Raw genomic sequence first — 20,604 nt, forward strand, 5'->3', positions numbered from 1 at the left:
GCCGCCGCCGCCGCCGCCTTCTTTCCAGACAACATCTCGGGCCGCCTGGCCGCCGACGGCCGCGAGGGCCGCTCGGTCCGTCGGTCCGTGGGGCCGGGGCCGCGTCGCCTCGCCTCACGCAGTCCGCGCGCCGCCAACCGCCGCCGAGCGCGCTCCCGCGGCGTCGGGACAAAAAGGCCGAGGCTCCCGCGGCCCGCCCTCCCCCGCCGCCATAGAGCGGCGTCCTCGCGGCTAGAGCGGCGCCGCGGCAGAGAGCGCGCTACTTTCCTAGAGCGTCTCCTTGGCCTCCGACACGGCCCCAGCGCGGTCCGGATCTTAGGGCTTCTGGGCCGGACCGCATCTCCGAGGGCCACCGTCTCCTCCAGGGACTTCCACGCATTCATAATTTCATTCATTCATTCATTCATCCACCTACCCATCCGTCAATTCAACCAAAACTTCTTAATGCTTACCATGCGACAAGCGTTTAATTATGAAGTTTTGCTTTCAAAGAGCTTACAGGGGCTGGGCCGGTGGCCCAGCGGTTAAGTGCTCGCGGTCCGCTTCTCAGCGGCCCGGGGTTGGCCGACCTGGATCCCGGGTGCGGACATGTGGGCACCGCTTGGCAAAAGCCATGCTGTGGTAGGCCTCCCACATATAAAGTAGAGGAAGATGGGCATGGATGTTAACTCAGAGCCAGTCTTCCTCAGCAAAAAATAAATAAATAAATAAATTTAAAAAATTTTAAAAAAAGAGTTATACAGTCTCGTGAGGGGTAAACACTGATCTGGACCTGGTAGATCATCTTACTTATATTCATATCGTCCTGCTTGGACTGGGGAAACCTTGGAGAGCAAATGAGTTTGGTGGTAATAAAATGGACAGAAGCAAAGAAGTCCAAACGGGTCCAACGGGATTGCTGTTGCCTCCAAGGCTTGTTCAAGCTCTTCCTTCCGCCTGGACCCCTTCCCCGTTCTCGCTTCCTCGCTCGCACCTCCTCCCAATCCCTGTGCCCCCCACCCCCACATACAGAACCTCTCTTTCTATTGCAGGTTAATTCTTTCTAATGATTCTGATGGTGGTGGTGGAATACTTTTAATTCTTCCGCGAATCCTTCACTGACCCAAGGCTGGAACTCGCCCGTGTTCTTCAAGCTTATTTCCACTTAGGTCACAGGACCATAATTGCTTTTTCACTTGTCTGTCTCTTCAAAGTATAATTTTCAAAAAATGATTCCATTTACATGAAGTTCGAGAACTGGTAAAGCTGCTCTCTGGTGATAGAATCCCATCGGTGGTTGCTGGGATGAGGGTCCGGGTTGACTGCGAGAGAGCAGGAGAGAACGCGCTGGGCGTGATGGAAATATTTCGTATCTTGATTGGGGTGGTGTATACATTAGTGAAAAAATTCTTGAACTATACAGGTAAAATAAGTATATTTTATGTCAATTGTACTTTGATGAAGTTGAATTATTTTTTTTATCTAGGCAAACAGAAAAAAAGAGGCAATTAAGTCCAGGAAAACTAGAAGCTGTGCAAGAAAGAGTTATCATAGTATAACATATGGCTCGGCTGTGAACTACGTGGCTGTAATAACATAAGCAATGAATATTATTTTAACCAAAATGATAGAATTAAATTGAGAGAATGGAAAAAAGAGAAAGTATGTGGAGGAGAGGGGTGAGAGGGGTTTGTGGGGGGGGGGGGGGGGTGAAGTGGGAATGGGAGAGGTTCCTCTTGGGAGCTAAATCCTCACCTTCCATCATAAAAAGATAATAGATAATGTCAAAATTGAGAAATCCAGAAATAACGGTGTAAGCATACTATTTAGGTGTAGGAAGGTAAATGTCAGAAGAAACAGCTAAAAGGGTTGGAATTGGTTGTCTGAGTTGCAGAATGTGAGGGTGTGACAGGGGGGACACAGGTGATCAAAGCTTGTTTGTTTTAAACTCTGTTGTTCTATCTAACTTGTTTGCACACTTAATAATTTGATAAAATTTAAAATTAGATTTTTAAAATATATGTATCCTTTGACCCAGCAATTCCCCTTCAGGAAAACATTCTAGGGAACTATTTAAGTACGTGTACAAAGATTTAACCTCAGTGGTGTTTATCTCGGATTATTATAATAACAATAAAGGAGAACTAACCTAAAGGCCCAACAAGTGGCAGTTAACTGAATATATTAGAATATCATAGCCACTGAAATTGACATTTGAACATAAAGAATTCCCATACAAAATAGTGAGCCTATTTCAAAGATTTATTTAACTCATTATTGAGAGAACCGGTAAGACGATAAAGCTGGTTCAAAAGAAAATATGAGAGACATGTATAGTCACTAGTCAGTGGAAAATAGAATGCTGGAATAAGATTGCAAAGTTAAATAAGAAAAATACGGTTAATGTCCTCTAAGTCCATAAAGCTGTAAATTTTGGGGTTATCTTTTCTATCCAACAGAACTCATTTGCATCTATTTGCCAAAAAAAAAAAAATCATTTGCAACTTACCCATTTTTTCCCCAGAAATAACTAATTCATTTGAATTTTTTAAATTGCAGTAAAATACACATAACATAAAATTTACCATCTTAACTATTTTTAAATGTGCAGTTCATTAGCGTTAAGTACGTTCATATGATTGTACAAACAATTCCAGAACTCTTTCATCTCATAAAACTACACCCATGAAACTACAACTCATTCCCCTCTGCCCCCAGCCCCTGGCAACCACCATCCTGCTTTCTGTCTCCATGAATTTGACCACTCTAGATATCTCATGTAAGTGGAATCAAACAGCTTTTGTCTTTATGTCACTGGCTTATTTCACTTACCATGCTTTCCACAAAGTTCATCCATGTTGTAGCATGTGTCAGAATTTCCTTCCTTTTTAAAGGCTGAATAATTCCCATTGTATGTATGTACAACGTTCTGTTTATCCATTCATCCACTGATGGACATTTGGGTTCCTTCTGCCTTTTGGCTATCGTGAATAATGCTGCTATGAACATGGGAGTGCAAATATCTCTTCAAAACCCTGCATCCAATTCTTTTGGATCTGTACCTAGAATTAGGATTGCTACAGCAACTTATGTTTTTAAAAAGCTAACACTTGACTTTACAGAGTCAGAATGCTAATCAATATTAAAGAATGAGTCAAAGCTCCCTTCCCCTAAAGCATCAGGTGACCAACAGGTGGGCCAGTTCGACAACATTCTAGTGTGACTGCGAATGAGCTCGCAGTAATCTTTTGGCCTTATTTTCAAATTTTGGATAATTTTTATTTGCAGTCTCCCTCCCTATGAGAGTAGTGGCTTTGTATTGCTGGCTGTTTTACTCCCAGTGGCTAGGCCCAGCAGTACTGTTGAATGAATGAAGTGTCACTAAGGCCTACATCAGCTGGCTCTTGTGAGGACGTCATGAGGCGATGCTTACAAACTGTCAAAGTCTGGCACATAGTGGCCGCTTAAGACATAGGAGTGGCTAATATTGTTATGCGGCAGCTGGGGGAGGCGAGCTGGTTATAACTCAGAGGAGGGGGTGGCCGTGACTCTTGTCATGGAGGGCAACTGTCCCAGAAGGGGCACTGAGGCAGGGTCTCGGGGCCTGGGTGCCTCTAAGCCATAATGCTGGGGGAACTGATGTCTCTTTTCAGAACTCTCCACGGAATGCTTGCTTCTTCAGGCACCATAGGAGCGTTGGTGGCTTGGCTGATCAGCTATAAGCCAGCCTTGTTTGGCTTCCTATTCCTTCTGCTGTTGCTCAGCAACTGGCTGGTCAAGTATGAGCTCAAGCTTACCCCCGCAGAGCCCCAGCAGGTGAGCGAGAGGGGCCTTAGCTTCAGCTGAGGGGGATGGGCTATTTCCAGCTAGATGGGAGGGTGGAGGGACAGGGTAGGGGTCAGGATAATGGGGCAAGACTGAGGAATCCATGACTCTGGTCTGAGTCCCAGTCCTGCAGCCCCCTCTTGGGTGATGAAGGGCATTTCACATGGCTTCAGTTGCCTCGGCTGTCAAACAGAGACCATCTCGGACTCTCCCTCCCGCTTCATGTTTGATGTCAACATGCTTTGGCAACACTAACAACTACTTTAAAGTGGAAAACATTAAAATGGATGAACTAAAGATACACATAGAACATAGACATAGATACATCTGTGAAACAGAATGATCAAGATAGCAGAAATGTACCTAGATTTTGACATCTTTTATATAAAGTTTAAAAACATACAAAACAATGCCCTGCCTTGTTTATGGATGCATATGTATAGTGAAAGCAGATTAAGGCAGGATTTCTCAACCTCCACAAGATTGACATTTGGAGTCAGATAATTCTTTATTGTGGGGACTGTCCTGTGCATTGTAGGATGTTTAGCAGCATCCCTGGCCTCTGCCCACAAGATGCGAATAGCACCCCTCACCCCTTTTGTGGCAACCAAAATGTCTCCAGACATTGCCAAATGTCCCCTGGGGAGGGCAAAATAGCCTCTCATTGAGAACTACTGGTATAGAGAAATGCCTAGAAAAAATAAATACGAAATTCGGGATTGCAGTTGAGAGGAGGTTCAGGGAGGGTGGGGTGTTACCGAACACAAACACAGGTTCGCTTATCCATCGCATAGGAAGGCCAATAAAGAGAAAAACTCTGAAACACCAGGCTTGTGGCAAGGAAAGGGGGTTATTATCTTGGATGACATCAGCTGGGAGATGAGAGGAAGCACTCAAATTTGTCTCCCCAAAAGACGGGAGGCAAGGGGGTTTAAAGGTTGTGAGGAATGTGATTATGTGGAGAGAGGGGGCAATAAGGGAACCTGCAGGTGTGGGTCCTTGGTTATCTGGACTTTTCTTTTTTCTTTTTTTTTTTTGGTGAGGAAGATTCACCCTGAGCTAACATCTGTGCCAATCTTCCTCTATTTTGTATGTGGGATGCTGCCACAGCATAGCTGACAAGTGGTGTAGTTCCACACCAGAGAGCTGAACCCGAGAACCTGGGCCACCAAAGCAAAGTATGCAAAACTTAACCACTATGCCACTGGGCTGGCCCCAATGTTCTGATTGGTTTTCGTCTTCAGCCTGTATTTGGCCTTGTAAGGCTGAATCTTGATGTCTGGACCTTGACTTTCTGAGAAAGACAGCTCACTCATATACTAAGGAGGGACAGAAAGACCTGGTTAGTTTTGAATAACACTTGATTATGTTGAGTATGTGTAGCTGTAGCCAGCAAATCTTATCTCAAAGTTTTTGCTCTTGGGAAGATTTTTCTCTGTTTTTTTGCTGAGGAAGACTGGCCCTGAGCTAACATCCATGCCCATCTTCCTCTGCTTTTTTTTATATGTGGGATGCCTGCCACAGCATGGCTTGACAAGCAGTGTGTATGTCCGCACCCGGGATCTGAACCAGCGAACCTCCAGCTACCGGAACGTGCAAACTTAACTGCCCGTGCCACCAGGCCGGCCCCTAGGGAAGATTTTTTAACTCCTTAGTTCTCTGTTTCAGGGGAACACTCTAGGAGAGGTATCCACAGGAGTCTTCAATTACATTTGTGATATTTTATTTCTTAAGCTGGTGTGGGAACATGGAGATTTGTTGCAATATTTACCTTCTTCAGATGTCTGAAATATTTAATATTTAGATGATTTTAAAGACCAGGAGTTTGCCACTGAATCCAAAAAGAAAAAAATTGTGTTGCTATTAAATGTGTGAGAGGTGGCTGAGGATTGTGGAGATTAGAGCATGTCACGAGACCACCGAGACACGGCATTTGGAGATTTTACAAGGCCTGACCAAACTCCCAGAGAGGCACACTGGGAAAAGTGCAAGCTCCACATACAGGCATGTTTGGGTTGAGGGTTTTGTATCCTCCGTGACAACAGATTAGCGGGCCATTTCATTTATTCCTATGAAAGGCCACTGTGAGTCCTGGGGGTTTGGGGCTCCCACAAAGGCTGGGTGATGCTGAGAAAGGGACCCTCCCTCAGTGGGCCCAGTTCTCTCATCCACAAGATGTGGCAAAGATGCTCTCCTTGCAGGCTGGTTGTGAGACTCTTTTAAGATGACATTTATAAATCATGTGGCCTGGGAAGGGACTATCATTATTAACCAACTTTTCCTCTTTTCGTGGTGGTGGGGAGTTTAGGAAAAGGCAGAGAAGTCACAGATGCCCGAAGCCAAGCCCAACAGCAACTTCATGAACACAAAAGAAATGGAGAGACTGCACGCATGCTTTGCCCTCCAGGACAAGATCCTCGAACGGCTTATGTTCAGTGAAATGAAGCTGAAGGTCTTAGAAAATCAGATGTTCATTGTATGGAATAAACTGGATCACCACAAGAGGTCGGGCCGACAGCGGACTTTTCCCATGGGGAAATACAGGATTAAGAGGCACAAGTCCATTTTCTCCATCATCTCTGATTGCACTTCCAATTCCCCCTAACGAGGCCGGAGAGACGGGCGTGGGCTGGCCTCTTCTGATGTTACCTTTACTCAGTAAAACCCACTCAGAGACTATTGAATTTTCTTAGTAAATGACACTGGAGAGGAGGATTGGAGGCTGAAAGGTCCGTCGCCTCTGGAAAAGAAGTCTGTCCTGGGGCCGGCCCGGTGGTGTAGTGGTTAAGTTTGCACATTCTGCTTCGGCGGCCTGGGGTTCACCGGTTCAGATCCCGGGCGCAGATCTATGTGCTGCTCGTCAAGCCATGCTGTGGCAGGCATCCCACATATAAAGTAGAGGAAGATGGGCACCCTATGACACACCTGATGGGCTCTAGAACCCAGCCCTCCCTCTCTTTCACTTGGGCCACCTTGACCCTGGTCCACGGCCCTATACCTGTTCACCTTGACTCTTAGAACAACCTCCCCAGTGCTGTCCCAGCCCCTAGACTCCCCGTCACCCAGCACTCAGAGGCCAGGGCAAGCCCAGCCCGGCACGGCTCTGGGCATCTTCACTGCCTGTTCTTGACCAAACACCTCGCCATGGTTAACAGAATAAAAGCCGCACTCCTTACTGTGTTGATCAGGCCTTCCATGATCTGACCACCTTTCCAGCCTTTCCCCCCGATTTTGCCCTCTCACATGCTTTATACCCTATGCCAGAGTATCCTAAACATCTGTCATTGGTGCACCACCACCCTTGTAAATTTTGGCCATAGCCATGAACCACCTGAAAGCTTAACTCTATATTTTCCCTTTAAATCAACGATTTTTTTCCTTAAATAAATTTATCTGTAAAGGAAAATAATAATAAAATAAATAATTTATCTGTAAATTAAGAAAAGTATCACTTGTCTGAAATAGATCATAACTGTCAAAAAAAAAAGACAATGAAAATAAAACAATGTTATTAAGTTCCAGCTAGAGCTTGGTTGCCCACGGAAGGATCTGAGCCTGAATTTTGGCTTAAAGAAGGAGATTAGCAAGTGTTAGAGTTTGAAAGATCTGCCAGCACCAAGCTGAGTCTTTCCCCCATCAGGAGCGTTGGGAAGGAAATCGGTACCTCACTGTGGGACCCCGGGTGACTCACCTCATCCAAAGTCACCACCTCCAGGAAGCTCCCCTCTAGCCAGCTGTGAGGCGTCTCTTTCCTTAGGGCTCTCCCAGCATTTTTTCTGTATTTCTACAGTAGAATGTATCACAGTCTGCTGGATTTGATTTGTACACATTTCTATGTTTCCTCCCCACCCTCTAACTAGATTATAAGCTCTTTAAAGGCAAGCACAGCCTCATCTTCATCTGTATATCCCCCATGGCACCCAACACAGCGGCTGGTATACAGTTGGTGCTCAATAAATAACATCGATGATTGTTGATCACAGTCTTATGTGTCCTGACATTTTCTCGGCCCTCTCATTTTATGATGACTCTCCTATATCCTCTCTTGTTTAAGAGTAGGATCTCTGGAGCCTAACAGCCTGGGGTTAAACCCCACCTCGATGAACTCCCAGCTGTGTGAACTTGGACAACTTAAAGTTGTTTATTCTTGCTGCATCTCAGTTTCCTCCACTGTAAAATCGGGAGAGTAACACCACTGGCTTCCCCGATTGTTGTGAGGGTTAGATGAGGTACGACACACCCTCAGGTCTGTGCTCAAACGTTCCTTCTTAGTGAGGACTCCCGTGACCTCCATATTTAAAAATCACAACCCTCCTTGTGTGTTAGATACCTGCTCTTTGCCCGTCCAGGTCCACTCTCCATCCTTCTCCTGCCTTTTCTGCCAGGGGCCCAACCTGCATGGGCTGTATCGTCAGCTTCCTTTGCCCTGTGGCTTCCAGTTGGGTTTGGCCACTGGGGATCCCTGGCAGAGGTCAGAGGGAAGGAGGAGGTTGAGGTACTTATTCTCCCAGCTGTCTTCTGTGGGGTTGCCTCAGGCTGGCTTAGGGCTGGCTGGGTCCCTTCACAGAAGGTCACTCTTGCTCCCAGGGAGCCTCTCTCTACAAGACTTTCTTCTTCCAGTTTCCCTTTGGGCCCGGGGCTGGTAGCATCCTCTCACTTACCAGCCAGGGGTACTGCACTATCTTTGTGGGTTCCCTATATCCTGCTGACACCTTCACAGATAGGCCCTTTTACCCAGCTTCACAGGCCATTGCTAATGGTCTTGCTGAATGGTGAGGTCATTGGACCACCTAGAACTGGACCATTAGGAGAATACCCATATTGTACCCCTGCTGTGGAAACAGACACAGCAATTCAGCCACAAACTCAATCCGCATGTGACATGAACAAGCCCACAATAAGGCACTGCATCCTGAAGAGAGCATCAGGACGCAGAAAGCTGATCGAGACCCTGTGGCTGTCACATGCACTCCGGTGCCCTAGATCCATGCCTGGACCTGCTGCAATAGCAAAGCCATCATGGAGATCTGAGGTGGCCCAATGAAGATGCGTTTGACCTAGGAAGTCACTGGTGCTCAGGGAATATGTATTACTTGCCAGAAATGTTGGCCTGGGGATCTGACCGGTTCACAATTGGCAAATTGGTTGCAGTGGATTCTGACCACCGTGGACCTGGTTTAGGCTGTGGGGTGGCTGTTTTCTTCCACCAAGAGGGTTTCACCTGGACTCGGGGCTCTCATGAGCACCTTTGTCACATGCTAGAATTTCCTGATATGATACAAGCTGACGATGGAGCTCTGTTTACAGCTGCTGTTCCCCAGCTGTGGGCCCTGTCAACATGGAATTCGCTTGTTCTTCCACATTTGCCACCTACAATTAAGCCTTGGTATGGCTGGGTCAAGGAGCAGCTACATCAGCCGCTCCCCCATCATCTTCCAGGCACCTATGAGGGGGAAGGGGACACCTGTGTGTCAGGAGAATGGTGACTCCTGGGCTCCTCTGGAGGTCGATGCTCTAAGAAAGGACAGATCATCTGGCTCATCCCAGGCGCATGACAGGCCCCAGCTGCTCTAGCAAGTACATATGCAAGTAATCTCAGCAAACAGACCGGGGTGGGGGGTAAAGAACCCCTCCCCTCCTCCTCTGGATCTGGACAGGCAATGCAGAACATCCTCTAACAGTTGCCCAACCAGGGCCCACGGCAGGAACATATCACAGTACTGAATGTACCATCACCCCCACCCCTGCCCACTGTACCCAGTTACGGGAGACCTTATCAGTGACTCACTCTCTGACAATGGCAAGGGCATTGCTCCTAGCTGGCCACAGCCACCAACTGCTGTGTCTTGGACCTCCACAAGCTTCTTCCCAGCCCCTGCATGGATGACGTTGAGGCCCGCTGGCAGAATATTGAGCAGTGCCCTTTGTATCCCACGGCTGTTTTGTGCTCTGGATGTAGGTCCTTCCTTGCTTTCTTCTTGGACATAGTGCCGCCTGCGTATGAGCCCTCACAATAACCCAGGACGTGTGGGTTCTATTGGGCAGTATTCCCAGCCCCAGCCTCTGGTGCCATTGACAAGACATTCCTTGTACTTAATACCATTTTATGCAGGTTTTCCTCCCACAGATGGTAGAACCATGATCCACAATTGCTCAGCTATCCTGAAGGAAGTTCCCACAGGGACAGCCCGGGTTCTCACTGCCAAGAAGATTATCGTGACTCCCGAGCTCAGGTTATGCTGGATAACCACTTAGCTTTGGACTACTTGCTGGCCAGCCAGGGGAGTAGCCACACTGGACAATATCCCCTGCTGCTTCCAGGTTAACACCTTTGGCCAAGTCCAGAAGCCCACGCAGCTACTGCAGGAGCAAGCCCCATGGTTCCAGGCCACTCCTCTGTCTGAACCTCAGGCTCTTCCCTCAGGCTGGGCATGGCCTCCATGGCCAGATGCTCGGGCCTCCATCACGGGCTTTGTACTATTACTCCAGGCCTCCCTCCTTCTACAGTGTCTCCTCTGGCATTGCCCACAACCACTGGAAATCCCACTATAAGCCCCGTTGATTCCTACCCCTATTGTTTATTGTATCTCTGTTATGTTTGATGAGCCCCTAGGTCAGGGGACATATCTTGGAAAAACTATTTGTATTCTATCGGATGACCCTGGGGGCTCAGTCCAGGTTTTAGCCGTGAGACAGCAGGTGGGCTCCAAAGCGGGCTCCCCTCCCCAAAGCAGAAATGATTGCACATGGTCTCCACTTCCCGGGGCTCCAGGTGCCCTCAGCACTGCAAGCAATTCCCCGGTGCCTGAGCTCAGACCAGTTTTTCTTGCCTTGCAAGGCTGACCTCACGCTTGCCTATAAAAAAGGAGAGTCGTGAGTCCCTCTTCTGGAGCACACCCCAGGATGTTTCGGGCCATGCCCCGACCCCTGCACCTCTCTCCACACGATGACAATGACGATGGGAGACGGGATGGACGACCCAAAGCCTCATTCAGCGGCTGGCCCTCCGCTTCTAAGTTTCCCCAGGAAAGCCCGATTTGTCTACAGTGCGTGGCTCTGTGGAACTTGCCTTCACCCAGTACTCACATCTCCTGGACCTCGGGGCTCAGTGCTCAGATCCCTTCTCTAGGGCATCTCACTCCGTTGGTGCTGGCTTTAAATATCATCTACTGTTACACGCCAGTGATTTTCTAAAGTATATCTTTGATACAGACCTCTAAGTTCCAGATTCAAACGTCCAGCTGCTTACTTGCACACCTTCACTCAGATATCTCAGAATTAATACGGCCAGTCCTGAAGCCTGTCCCTCCCCACAAACCCCCTCCCACCTGCAGGTGTCCCGTCTCACAGCAAAAGTCAACTCCCCCTCCACCGCTCAGGCCAGAAACTCTGGACTAATCCTGACTCCTCGCTCTTCCTTCCATCACCAGCCCTGATTCACGCCACCTTCGAAGCATATCCAGAGTCTGGGACATCCTCACTGCCTCCACGCTGCCCCCACCACCTCTCCCCTGAACAAGCCTCCATGCCACTCCCTTGCCCAGGAGTCTGCTCTCAACACAGGAGCCGAGCACTCCTTTAGAAATGTGAGTCAGTGCACGCTGCTCCTCTGTTCCAAACTCCCAGGGCCCCCATCTCACTCACAGCGAGAACCAGAGTCCTTCTGTGGCCTAGCACTTTCTCCATGACCTGCGCCCCTCCCCTCTTGTGACCTTTCCGACCTCGCCTACTCCTCTGACCTCACTGAGTCGGCTCCGGCCACTGGCCCCCTCACTTGCCCTTTAACACGCTGGGTGACTCTCACCCGCAGGCCCCTGCCTCTCACCAGGGACTCCCTTCCTCTGACTTCCTTTAGGTGATTAGCTAGACGTGTCTTTCCTAGTGAGGCCATCCCGACTGCCCTATTTCATGCCGTAATCTGTCCCCTCCCCTGGCTCTACTCATTTTCCACGGCAGGCATCACTTTCTAACAGATCATTTAACTTGTGTATTATGCTGCCCCTGCTGGAATATAAGCTCTGTGAGGTGGGGGATCTTTGTCCCTGTTGTTACCTGGTATTTCCCAAGCACCTAGAACACGGCCTAGCCCTTAGCAGGTGCTCAATAAACAGGTGTTAACAACGGGCATTTGTTGCTGTGTCTACTTTGGCATGGCATCCTCCTCCAGACGCAGGTGTAAGACCTGGCATATGACAGACCTTCAGCAAGTGTCAGTTGACTGACACAGTGGGTGTGTGAGTGAATGCATGAATCAATGAATCAAAGCCCGACTGGGAAAAAGGCTGAGTATCTTCATAGACCCTTTAAGAGGCACAGGTTCTTTCTTCAAGTTTACTTTGTCCTTGACATCTTTTCAGCCACATTCTTCTTTCTGAATAGCCCTGATGCTGAGGGTGGGGACAGCCATTTTCTCTCTCAGGGGATGTTCTGGAATGAGACAAAAGAGTGACCTCAAAAAAATCTGGGAAAGCAGCCACCTTGAAAAATAGATCTTAGAAGAAAGAATTTCAAGAGAGGGGCCAAAAGAGGAGGCACACAGGGGTCCCTGAAGTCTAGTCCACCTGAACTCCGGAGCCTTCTACCTTGTAACAGCATGTCAGCTCCTGCTCCTAGTTCTAGAACCCCGAACACGGGCCACAGAGAAGGGAGATCAGGAAACGTCTCAAAGAAGCGTTGGGACTGTTGGAATGGGTTCTGAAGTGGAAGGAGAAAGGTGGAGAGAAGACAGAGTGGTAGAGAGGGGGCAGGAGGGAAACGGAAAGGAAGGGAGAGGAAGGGGAAAAAGTGGAAGGAGGAACAGGGGGGAGCAGGAGAGAGGGGGAGAGGGGAAGAGAGGAAGAGAAGGGGTGAGCGGGCTGAGGAGGAGAGGGCAGGGGGTCGAATGTAATCACAGGGGCCCACGTTTGCTGAGCGCTTGCTGTGGGCCAGCCGCGGAGACGCGTGCTTCCGGTGTCTTGTCTCCTGTAATCCTAACTCCCACCACAAGCGGGTAGGTTCTATTTCATTACCCTGTTTTGCAGATCAGCACACTGAGGTCCTAGAGAAGCCAAGAAAACTGACCAAAGCCACGTAAGCAATAAGCGGTGGAGCTGGGTTTCGAACTCCAGCAGTCCGAGTCAGGGGTCCGCCGGGCGGGGGTTAGACTATGCAGGTGAGGATTTTGACTTTTCCGAAGCGCAGTGGGCAGCCATGGAAGGTAATTTAAGCAAGGACTAATATGATCTGTTATCTGTAAAGAGGACGAATAACTCCTCCCTTACGGGGCTGCTGTGGGGATTATCTTGGTTCGTGGATGGAAAGCCCTTGGACAAGTGCCTGGAGGAAGAGAAGCACTCAACGAATAAATGATCCTTCTGGAGGCGGCGGCTCAGGCCGGCCAGATGGTGCACATGATTTTACACGTGGGCATCTGCTGCCGCCCGGTGGCCGCTTCGCTGTATGACATGCCATGGATTCGGTCCAGCCAAATTCGCGAGGGGCGGGGCTGGTCCCGGCGCGGAGAAACGGCTGCATCCGGGGCTGGGGCAAGAGCAAGGGAGGAGCTCCCAGAGCCGGGCTGGAGTGCTGGGTGAGGGCCTGTGTGGGCAGAGGTGCGGAATCCTGGAGTGGATTAACCGACTCACCTATTCAGCCCTAGGTTGGCGACCCAAACCCTAATGAGACGCGGTCCTTGCCCAAGAGGACCTCAGAGTCCGATGGGGAGACAACGGGGGAGGCGCCTTGGTGTCTGAGGAACAGCGAGGACTCCTGGGTCGGAGTCCCAGTCCTGCCACTTCCTGGGGACTTCACTTCCCGGAACAGCAGTTTCTTCGTATATCAAATGGGGACAGAATAGAGCCTGTCTGTGGGGTTGTGAAGACCAAAGAAGGTGACACGGAAAAACACTAAATTGGCACATTGTCAGCGCTCCATCTGTGGCCAGAGGCAGGCTGCCCAGCCGGCTCTGAGCCTCAGTAAAGATTAACCAAGCAGCCAGGTACAATGGAAAAGAAGACCTGTGGCCCAGTTCCATTGCTGTCACTAAACTTGCTATGTGACCTTGGCAAGTCATTTCCCCTCTCAGAGCCTGTTTCACCAGTCATACAAGGTGAAGGTTGGACGAAATCAGATCTCTTCCTGCTCTAATTTATCAAGCCTCCTTTCTGGGCCAGCCCAGATTTTTGGCCATGGGGCATACAGAAGAAGATCCAGGCTTGCCCCGACCCGTTCACATACCCAGCCCAGAGCATCAGCAAAATGGACATAATAATTCAAGCCCCATCCAACCACAGGGTAGCTGGGAGGCAACTGTGAGGCTCTGTCGAGCTAACAATGTGGAAGCTGGTGAGATGCATGAATTGCAGAGGAGTCTTGCTCCTTAAAGTGTGGTCCATGGACCGGTATCACCTGGGAGCTTGTTAGGAATATAGACTCTTAGGTCCCACCCTGACCCACTGACCCAGAACCTGCAGTTTAACTCGGTTCCCAGGCTATTCCTACACACATTTAAATGAGTTGGAGACACACTGGTCTGGGGCAGTGGTTCTCAACCTCGGCCACACAAGAGCATCCCCAAGAAGTCTTCAAAAGTCCTCGTACCCAGGATGTACCCCTGGGGGCTCTGGGAGTGGGACCCAGACACCAGTGGTTTTTAAAAGCTTTCCAGGTAATTCCAAAGTGCAGCCATATCTAGTGCCACTAAGGCAAATATATTTTCTCTTTTGTGCCAACTAAAATGAATGGATAGTGACTTTCTAGAATGTTCACTGAGAAAGAGCTGGTGTGTGCCTTTGGGGCTGGGTAGAAGTTGTGGCATAAAAGCCAAGGTGTAGCAAGAAGCCAGCCTTTATGGAGCCCTACTGGGTGCCAGGCCCTGGGCTACCTGCCCTACAAGTACGCTGCAGCTTAATCCTTGCACTAACCAGGGTGTAACCATCCCCCATAAGATCCCCCACCCCATCGCTCTTACATTGGGCTCGGCAGAGACTCCTTTTGGAGAGAGCCCGCCAGCCTGGAGCATCTTGGGTCACGTGCTGCCCAGTCTCGCTGACAGATGTGTCCCGTCCCTGCTGCGTGGGGACCCGAGGAACTAATCCCCAAAGCGGAGGGCGTGCATGGATTAGTGCTGGGAAAATCAGGCGCCACATCTGCCGGCCCCTGGGGAGCTTGGGTGAAGCCTGCGCCGCAGAGCTGGGGAGGCCACTCCTGTCCCCTGGAACACGGGGCACTCCCGGAGGTGCAGGCCAGCGATGGCGGGGCCTGAATTGCCCTGTCCCTCCTGAGCCTTCCAGAAGAGGGTGAGTTGGGGCTAACTCCCCGGGGCGCTGACAGGGCTGGGAGGGGGAGGAGAACTGGAAGGAGGCGCCGTGGTAGCGAGGGTGACCACCGTGCTGGCTTTCCTGGGGCTGCAGGGCTTGCAGGGGCTCCCCTCCTCATCCTGGCTGATTGTCTTCTAGTCTTTCTCTGTCCCCTCCTCTCTTTTCCAGCCCGCTTGGACCTCTCTTTGCCTTCACTCCTCTGACTCAGTTTCCTGCTCACCAGGTTTCCTGGGCTGTAGACCTGAATCCTCAGGGAGCAGGACTCTTGCACGCCTTGGAGAGAATGAAGGCCCAGGTGAGGCACAGCCCCGTGAGGCCTTGCTCTAAGTATTGGCCTAAATCGCCCCACAGCACCTTTGTCGTCATCACTATTTCTAGAGCTTGCACTGCAGGCTGGGGACAGTTTCAAGTGTTTTACGTGTATTAATTCATCAAATTCTCAAAACAAACCAGAAACTGCTCCTTTTCCCTTTCACATGTCCAGGCCTCTGACTGGAGTGCCCCCAACTCGTCCCCAGCTTCCTGTTCAATGGAGCTTGCCTCCCCGTCCCTCCGTGGGCTGAGCTCATGGGGACCTCGGAGCCCCCAGAGCCCTCGCTGCACGTGATCTCCTTACGTCTCTCTCCCAGAGAGATTATTACAACGCCAGCTACCACCGGGTGGTCCGCTTTCAGGGGCTTTGCGTATGCATTCTTTCATCTACCCTCACCTCAACTCTGTGTGGTGTGGGAACGATGGCTACGCCCATTATGCAGACGAGGAAACTGAGACTCAAAGAAGTGAAGTCACCGCTCCAACATCCTGCTGGCTCCCTGGGGGACGGATGTTGGCCAAAGGCTCTGTGCCCTCGGAGTGCAGCACCATGCCCAGCACACAGCTGGCCCCCTGGGGATTGTTTCTGAATGAATGACCAGACAAGGATGGCTGCCCCAGAGTGGGCAGTGAGAGAGAGAAAAGAGGTGGGGGTCTCTGGGCTGCAGACCACCCAGGGAGGGAGCTGGGGGAGGCGGGTTGTGGGTGGGCTGTGGGAGAGCCTGGCTCCTCCTGAGCCCTCCCCCGCCAGCGTTTTCCAGCTGGGAACGGGGAGGGGAGGGATTCCTAGCGGCTATTGCAAGTCGAAATGTGAGCAGCTGGTGACCAGCTTAGAGGTCAAACACTGACCCCACCTTCAGGTCTATTGGGATAAATCCTGAGACTGGAGACAGACATGAGATGAGGCTGGGCCCCAGAGGAGGGCTAGAAATTGGGGGTGCAGAGACCTCAGCCACATATTGGGGGGGTGCATAGTACAGAGCTGCCAGCTCTGCCATTCGCTGCCCATGATCTCAGCAAGTCATTTAATGTCTCTCAATTTCATTCCTCACCTGAAAATGAGATGACAACACCCTGGTTACGCATGGGTGCCTGTAAAGGGGGGTTAGGCTGCCCTCCCCCAGAGGCCCGCACTGGGCCCGCCCCAGGGGCCCTCTGCTCTCACTCTAGGGAGAGCACCTTCCAACCTCCCTCCCATGGGAACCTACAACAACGCCAGAGAGCCCCATTCTCTCCTCGTGGCTGAGGCACAGCCATGTGTCTCATGTCCTTCCTCCGACACCCAGGCAGGGACAGCCGAATGCTCTTGGGATCGATAACGGCTTCGTTTTTTAAAAGAAACTGAGGCGTAGTCTACACGCAATAAAATTCCCTCTTTCTGGTGTACAGTTCTACGAGTTTTGACAAATGCATCCAGTCCCGTCACCACCACAATCGAGATATGGAACAGTTCCATCGCCTCCCCAATTCCCTTCTGTTCTTTTCTCGTCCACCCCTCTCTCTACCCCCAGGCAACCATGGAGCTGTTTTCTGTTTCTATAGTTTTGCCTTTTCCAGAATGTTATGAAAATGACGTTTGAGTCTGGCTTATTTCACTCAGCACGATGCATTTGAGAGTCCCCCACATTGTCGTGTTTCAGTAGTTCGTTCCTTTACATTGCCGAGTAATATTCCATTGCACAGATGTACCGTAGTTTGTTCATTCACCGGGTGAGGGACATTCGGATTGTTTCCAGTCTTCGGAAGTTGTGAATGAGGGATGACTTCAGTGTGACCTCCCAGTTCTAGAGCTGGAAGATACTTTCGAAGTCCAATGAGGTTTCCAGATGTCAAAGTAAACCCTTAACCAACAGCCCTGCCCTCTCCAACAGTTGGAGGAATGGAGGCCCAGAGAGGGGAAGGAACTTGCTCAGTTACAACTGACTCAGGAATGGGGCCGACCTATGAACGCCGGTCTTTCAACCTGTAGGACAATGTAAAGTTCAAAACACATTTCCTGAGAACCTGCAGTGCCAGGCGGGGTGCCAGGTGTTGCAGGCATAAAAGCTGAGAAGGAATGATTCTGGTGCCAGAGACACTTGCCACCTAGGAGGGAGCCAGACAAAGAAGCCAGCAGTCACCAGCGCAGGTTACTGTTGCTGTGCAGTAACGGGATGCACATAAAGCAGAGAGGAGAGGACCTGGGCTCTGCCCGGGGCACAATGAGAGGGCTTCAAGGATGGGTTTTAAGGAAAGAACACAAGCTTGTGAGGTGGAAAAGGATGGAAAGAGCCTCACAGCCAGAGGGAAAGGCAGGTGCAAAGGCACAGAGAGAAGGAGCAAGGCCGGTGTGGGAGCCTAAAGATGCAGGGGGAGGGGAGGAGAGGCGGGAGATGGGCTGGCGGGGTTGGTGGGGTCAGATCGCGGGAAGCCTCTCAGGCCAGGCTGTTTCCCATAGGACAGCACGTGGCCCGTGTTCCATAGCTGACGCGTGAGCTGTGTTCGCTATGGAAGAGTGTAGGATCGGACAGACAGGAAGGGACCAGAGACTCAGTGAGCCTGGCGGATCAGAGCCCAGAGCACAGGTGCCGGCAGATACAGACGCTCGGTGTGTCTCAGGGGCGCGCGAGTCGGGGTCGGGGGGCAGGTCGGAGGACTTAACACACGGTGCTGAGACGACAGATCACCCGTATGGAAAAAATAAAATCAGATCCCTTCCTTACACTGTCACCCCAAATATTTCTGTGTGAAAGTCTGGAAAACTATGTTTATGACCTCTGTGTAAAGAAAGATTTCTTTTTTTTTTTTTTAAAGATTTTCTTTTTTCCTTTTTCTCCCCAAAGCCCCCTGGTACATAGTTGTGTATTCTTAGTTGTGGGTGCTTCTAGTTGTGGCATGTGGGACGCCACCTCAGCATGGCTTGCAGAGCAGTGTCATGTCCGAGCCCAGGATTCAAACCAGTGAAACCCTAGGCCACCACAGTGGAGCGCACGAACTTAGCCATTCGGCCACAGGGCCGGCCCCAAGAAGGATTTCTTAAGTGCGCACAACACACACACTGCAAACAGAAAAGATGATATTGATAAATTTGATTGGCAGCAACCAAACCCAAACCACAGCCGTCTATTCAACAACAATAGCTAAGAGGGCTTACGGTGTGTCAGACAAAATGCACCTCACAGATATTGACTCATTTAAGCCTTACAATTTGATGAGGCAAGCACCATTATCATCTCCATTTTATAGATGAGGAAACAGAAACAGAGAGGTTAAGTGATTTTCTTAAGGTCACACAGCCAGGAGGTGGTTGAACTGAGATTCAAAATCAGGCAATCTGGCCACAGACTCACCTCTACACTATTCCGCTTCTCAACAAAAGTTATTGTAAACAAAAGTTATCGTAAACACAATGTGAAAAGACAAGCCACAAGCACGAGCATCCAGAACTTACAAAGAACTCCAATAGGTAAAGAAAATTGAACGGAAAAAAAACAGGCAAAGAATAAGAACAGTCCACTCACAGAAAAGCAAACCTAAATAGATACAGTACATGCATGAAAAGGTGTTCAACCTGATTAGAAATCAAGAAAATTCAAATTAAAAATAGCAGTGGAATCCCAGGTGGTGGGAGGGCACATTGGGAAGACAAGTTTGGAGAGCAGCCGGATCGTATCTGGCTAAGCCGTCCATGGCCAGGGCTCACCACCCAGAAATTTCACTCCTAGGCACGGTGCTCCCACTCAAATGTATAAAATAGTCACATTTTTAAGGTGGTCTGGCCCAGACTCCATGCTCTAACGACCACAATTCACAGTGTGCAGATGGTCCCTGACTTAGGACTTTATGACGGTGCAAAAGCGATATGCATTCAGTAGGAAGTGTACTTCGAATTTTGACCTTTTCCCAGGCTAGTGATGTGGGGTACGACACTCTCCCATGATGCTGGGCAGTGGCAGCGAGCTGCGGCTCCCGGTCAGCCAGGCGGACCTGAGGGTGAACAACCGATACACTGAGAACCATCTGTACCCACGCAGCTTTTGTGGTTTTCACTTTGAGTACAGTATTCAGTAAGTTACGTGAGATATGCATCACTTTATTATAAAACAGGTTTCGTGTTAGGTGATTTTGCCCAACTGTGGGCTAATGTAACTGTTCTGAGCACAGTTAAGGTAGGCGAGGCCCTGCTGTGATGGCCAGTAGGTTACGTGTATTAAATGCATTTTTGTCTTAAAATATTTCCAACTTACGGTGGGTTTATCATAAGTCACGGAAGATCTGCATTCATACAACAGCATGCTTACAGAAGTTATAAAGAATAATCCAGAACTACATGTATCAAATTGGAAAAAAGCAAGCTGCAGGAGGAAAATCCAGTAGGGTATCATTGATAGAAGTTAAAAATGTGCAAAACAATACCACGTGCTATTTACGGATGCGTAAACACACAGTAAAGGGGCAAAAACATGCACGATAATGACAAATGCCAAGATCAGAATGGGTGTCACATTTGGGGATGGGGGAGGAGATTGAGAGCTGCAAAGGGCACAGAGAGGGCTTTGACCCTCCCTAGAAGGTTTATTTTCATCCATTCATTCATTTATCAAGTATTTATTAGAGCCTGCTATGTTCCAGGACATTTTATATAAATGGAATCATATACCATGTGGCCTTCTGTGTCTGGCTTTACCATGTTTTCAAGGGTATCCATGTGGCAGTACCTCATTCCCCTTTATGGCCGAATAGGATTCCGTAGGATATACCACATTTTGTTTATTCTTCATTTGATGGGCATTTGGGTTGTTTCCGCTTTTTGGCTATGATGAGTGAGGCTGCTACGGACATTCCTGGACAAGTTTTTGTGTGAACATGTTACTTCATTCTCCAGGAGTGGTACAGCTAGCCCAGTGGTTATGGATGCTAGATTCTGGAGCCACCCTGCATGGGTTCAAATTTCAGCTCTGCCACATAATTTTATGTGACTTTGGGCAAATGGCCCAGCACACACTCAGTTTTTCACCTGTAAAATAGAGGTCATAATAGTACTTATCTCATGGGATACTGTGGGAGTTGAATGATTTAATGTGTATAATGTATTTTAAAGTGCTCAGAATAATGTCCTACACATAAGTGCTTTCTTTCTTTCTTCCTTTTTTTTCTTTTTGGTTAGGAGGATTGGCCCTGAGCTAAAATCTGTTGCCAATCTTCCTCTTTT

General features: G+C 49.5%; 2 protein-coding genes across 2 annotated transcripts in view; one reads left to right on the plus strand and one right to left on the minus strand.

Moving 5' to 3' along the window:
• The window catches only part of KDM1A (lysine demethylase 1A), a 57,315-nt gene extending 56,932 nt beyond the window's left edge, over window positions 1–383 (minus strand). Inside the window, exon 1 of the mRNA XM_046661768.1 lies at window positions 3–383. Within this exon, the coding sequence (XP_046517724.1) occupies window positions 3–383 (381 nt within the window). The remainder of the gene's footprint in view (window positions 1–2) is intronic.
• A 3,250-nt stretch (window positions 384–3,633) lies between these two features.
• On the plus strand, window positions 3,634–7,112 carry TEX46 (testis expressed 46). The gene is made up of 2 exons (XM_046663595.1): window positions 3,634–3,795; window positions 6,113–7,112. Exons 1-2 carry the CDS (start codon window positions 3,646–3,648, stop codon window positions 6,407–6,409), a joined length of 447 nt encoding a protein of 148 aa, XP_046519551.1. The 5' UTR covers window positions 3,634–3,645; the 3' UTR covers window positions 6,410–7,112.
• Window positions 7,113–20,604: the final 13,492 nt, after the last annotated feature.

Source organism: Equus quagga, chromosome 5, assembly GCF_021613505.1.
Source record: "Equus quagga isolate Etosha38 chromosome 5, UCLA_HA_Equagga_1.0, whole genome shotgun sequence".
NCBI classification, from domain to species: Eukaryota; Metazoa; Chordata; class Mammalia; order Perissodactyla; family Equidae; genus Equus; species Equus quagga.

Bases quoted from the DNA above. Each gene is read 5' to 3' on its own strand.
- TEX46 (XM_046663595.1), top strand. From the start codon at position 3,646: ATGCTTGCTTCTTCAGGCACCATAGGAGCGTTGGTGGCTTGGCTGATC. The intron at 3,796-6,112 runs GTGAGCGAGAGG...TGGGGAGTTTAG, and splicing joins CCCCCGCAGAGCCCCAGCAG to GAAAAGGCAGAGAAGTCACA.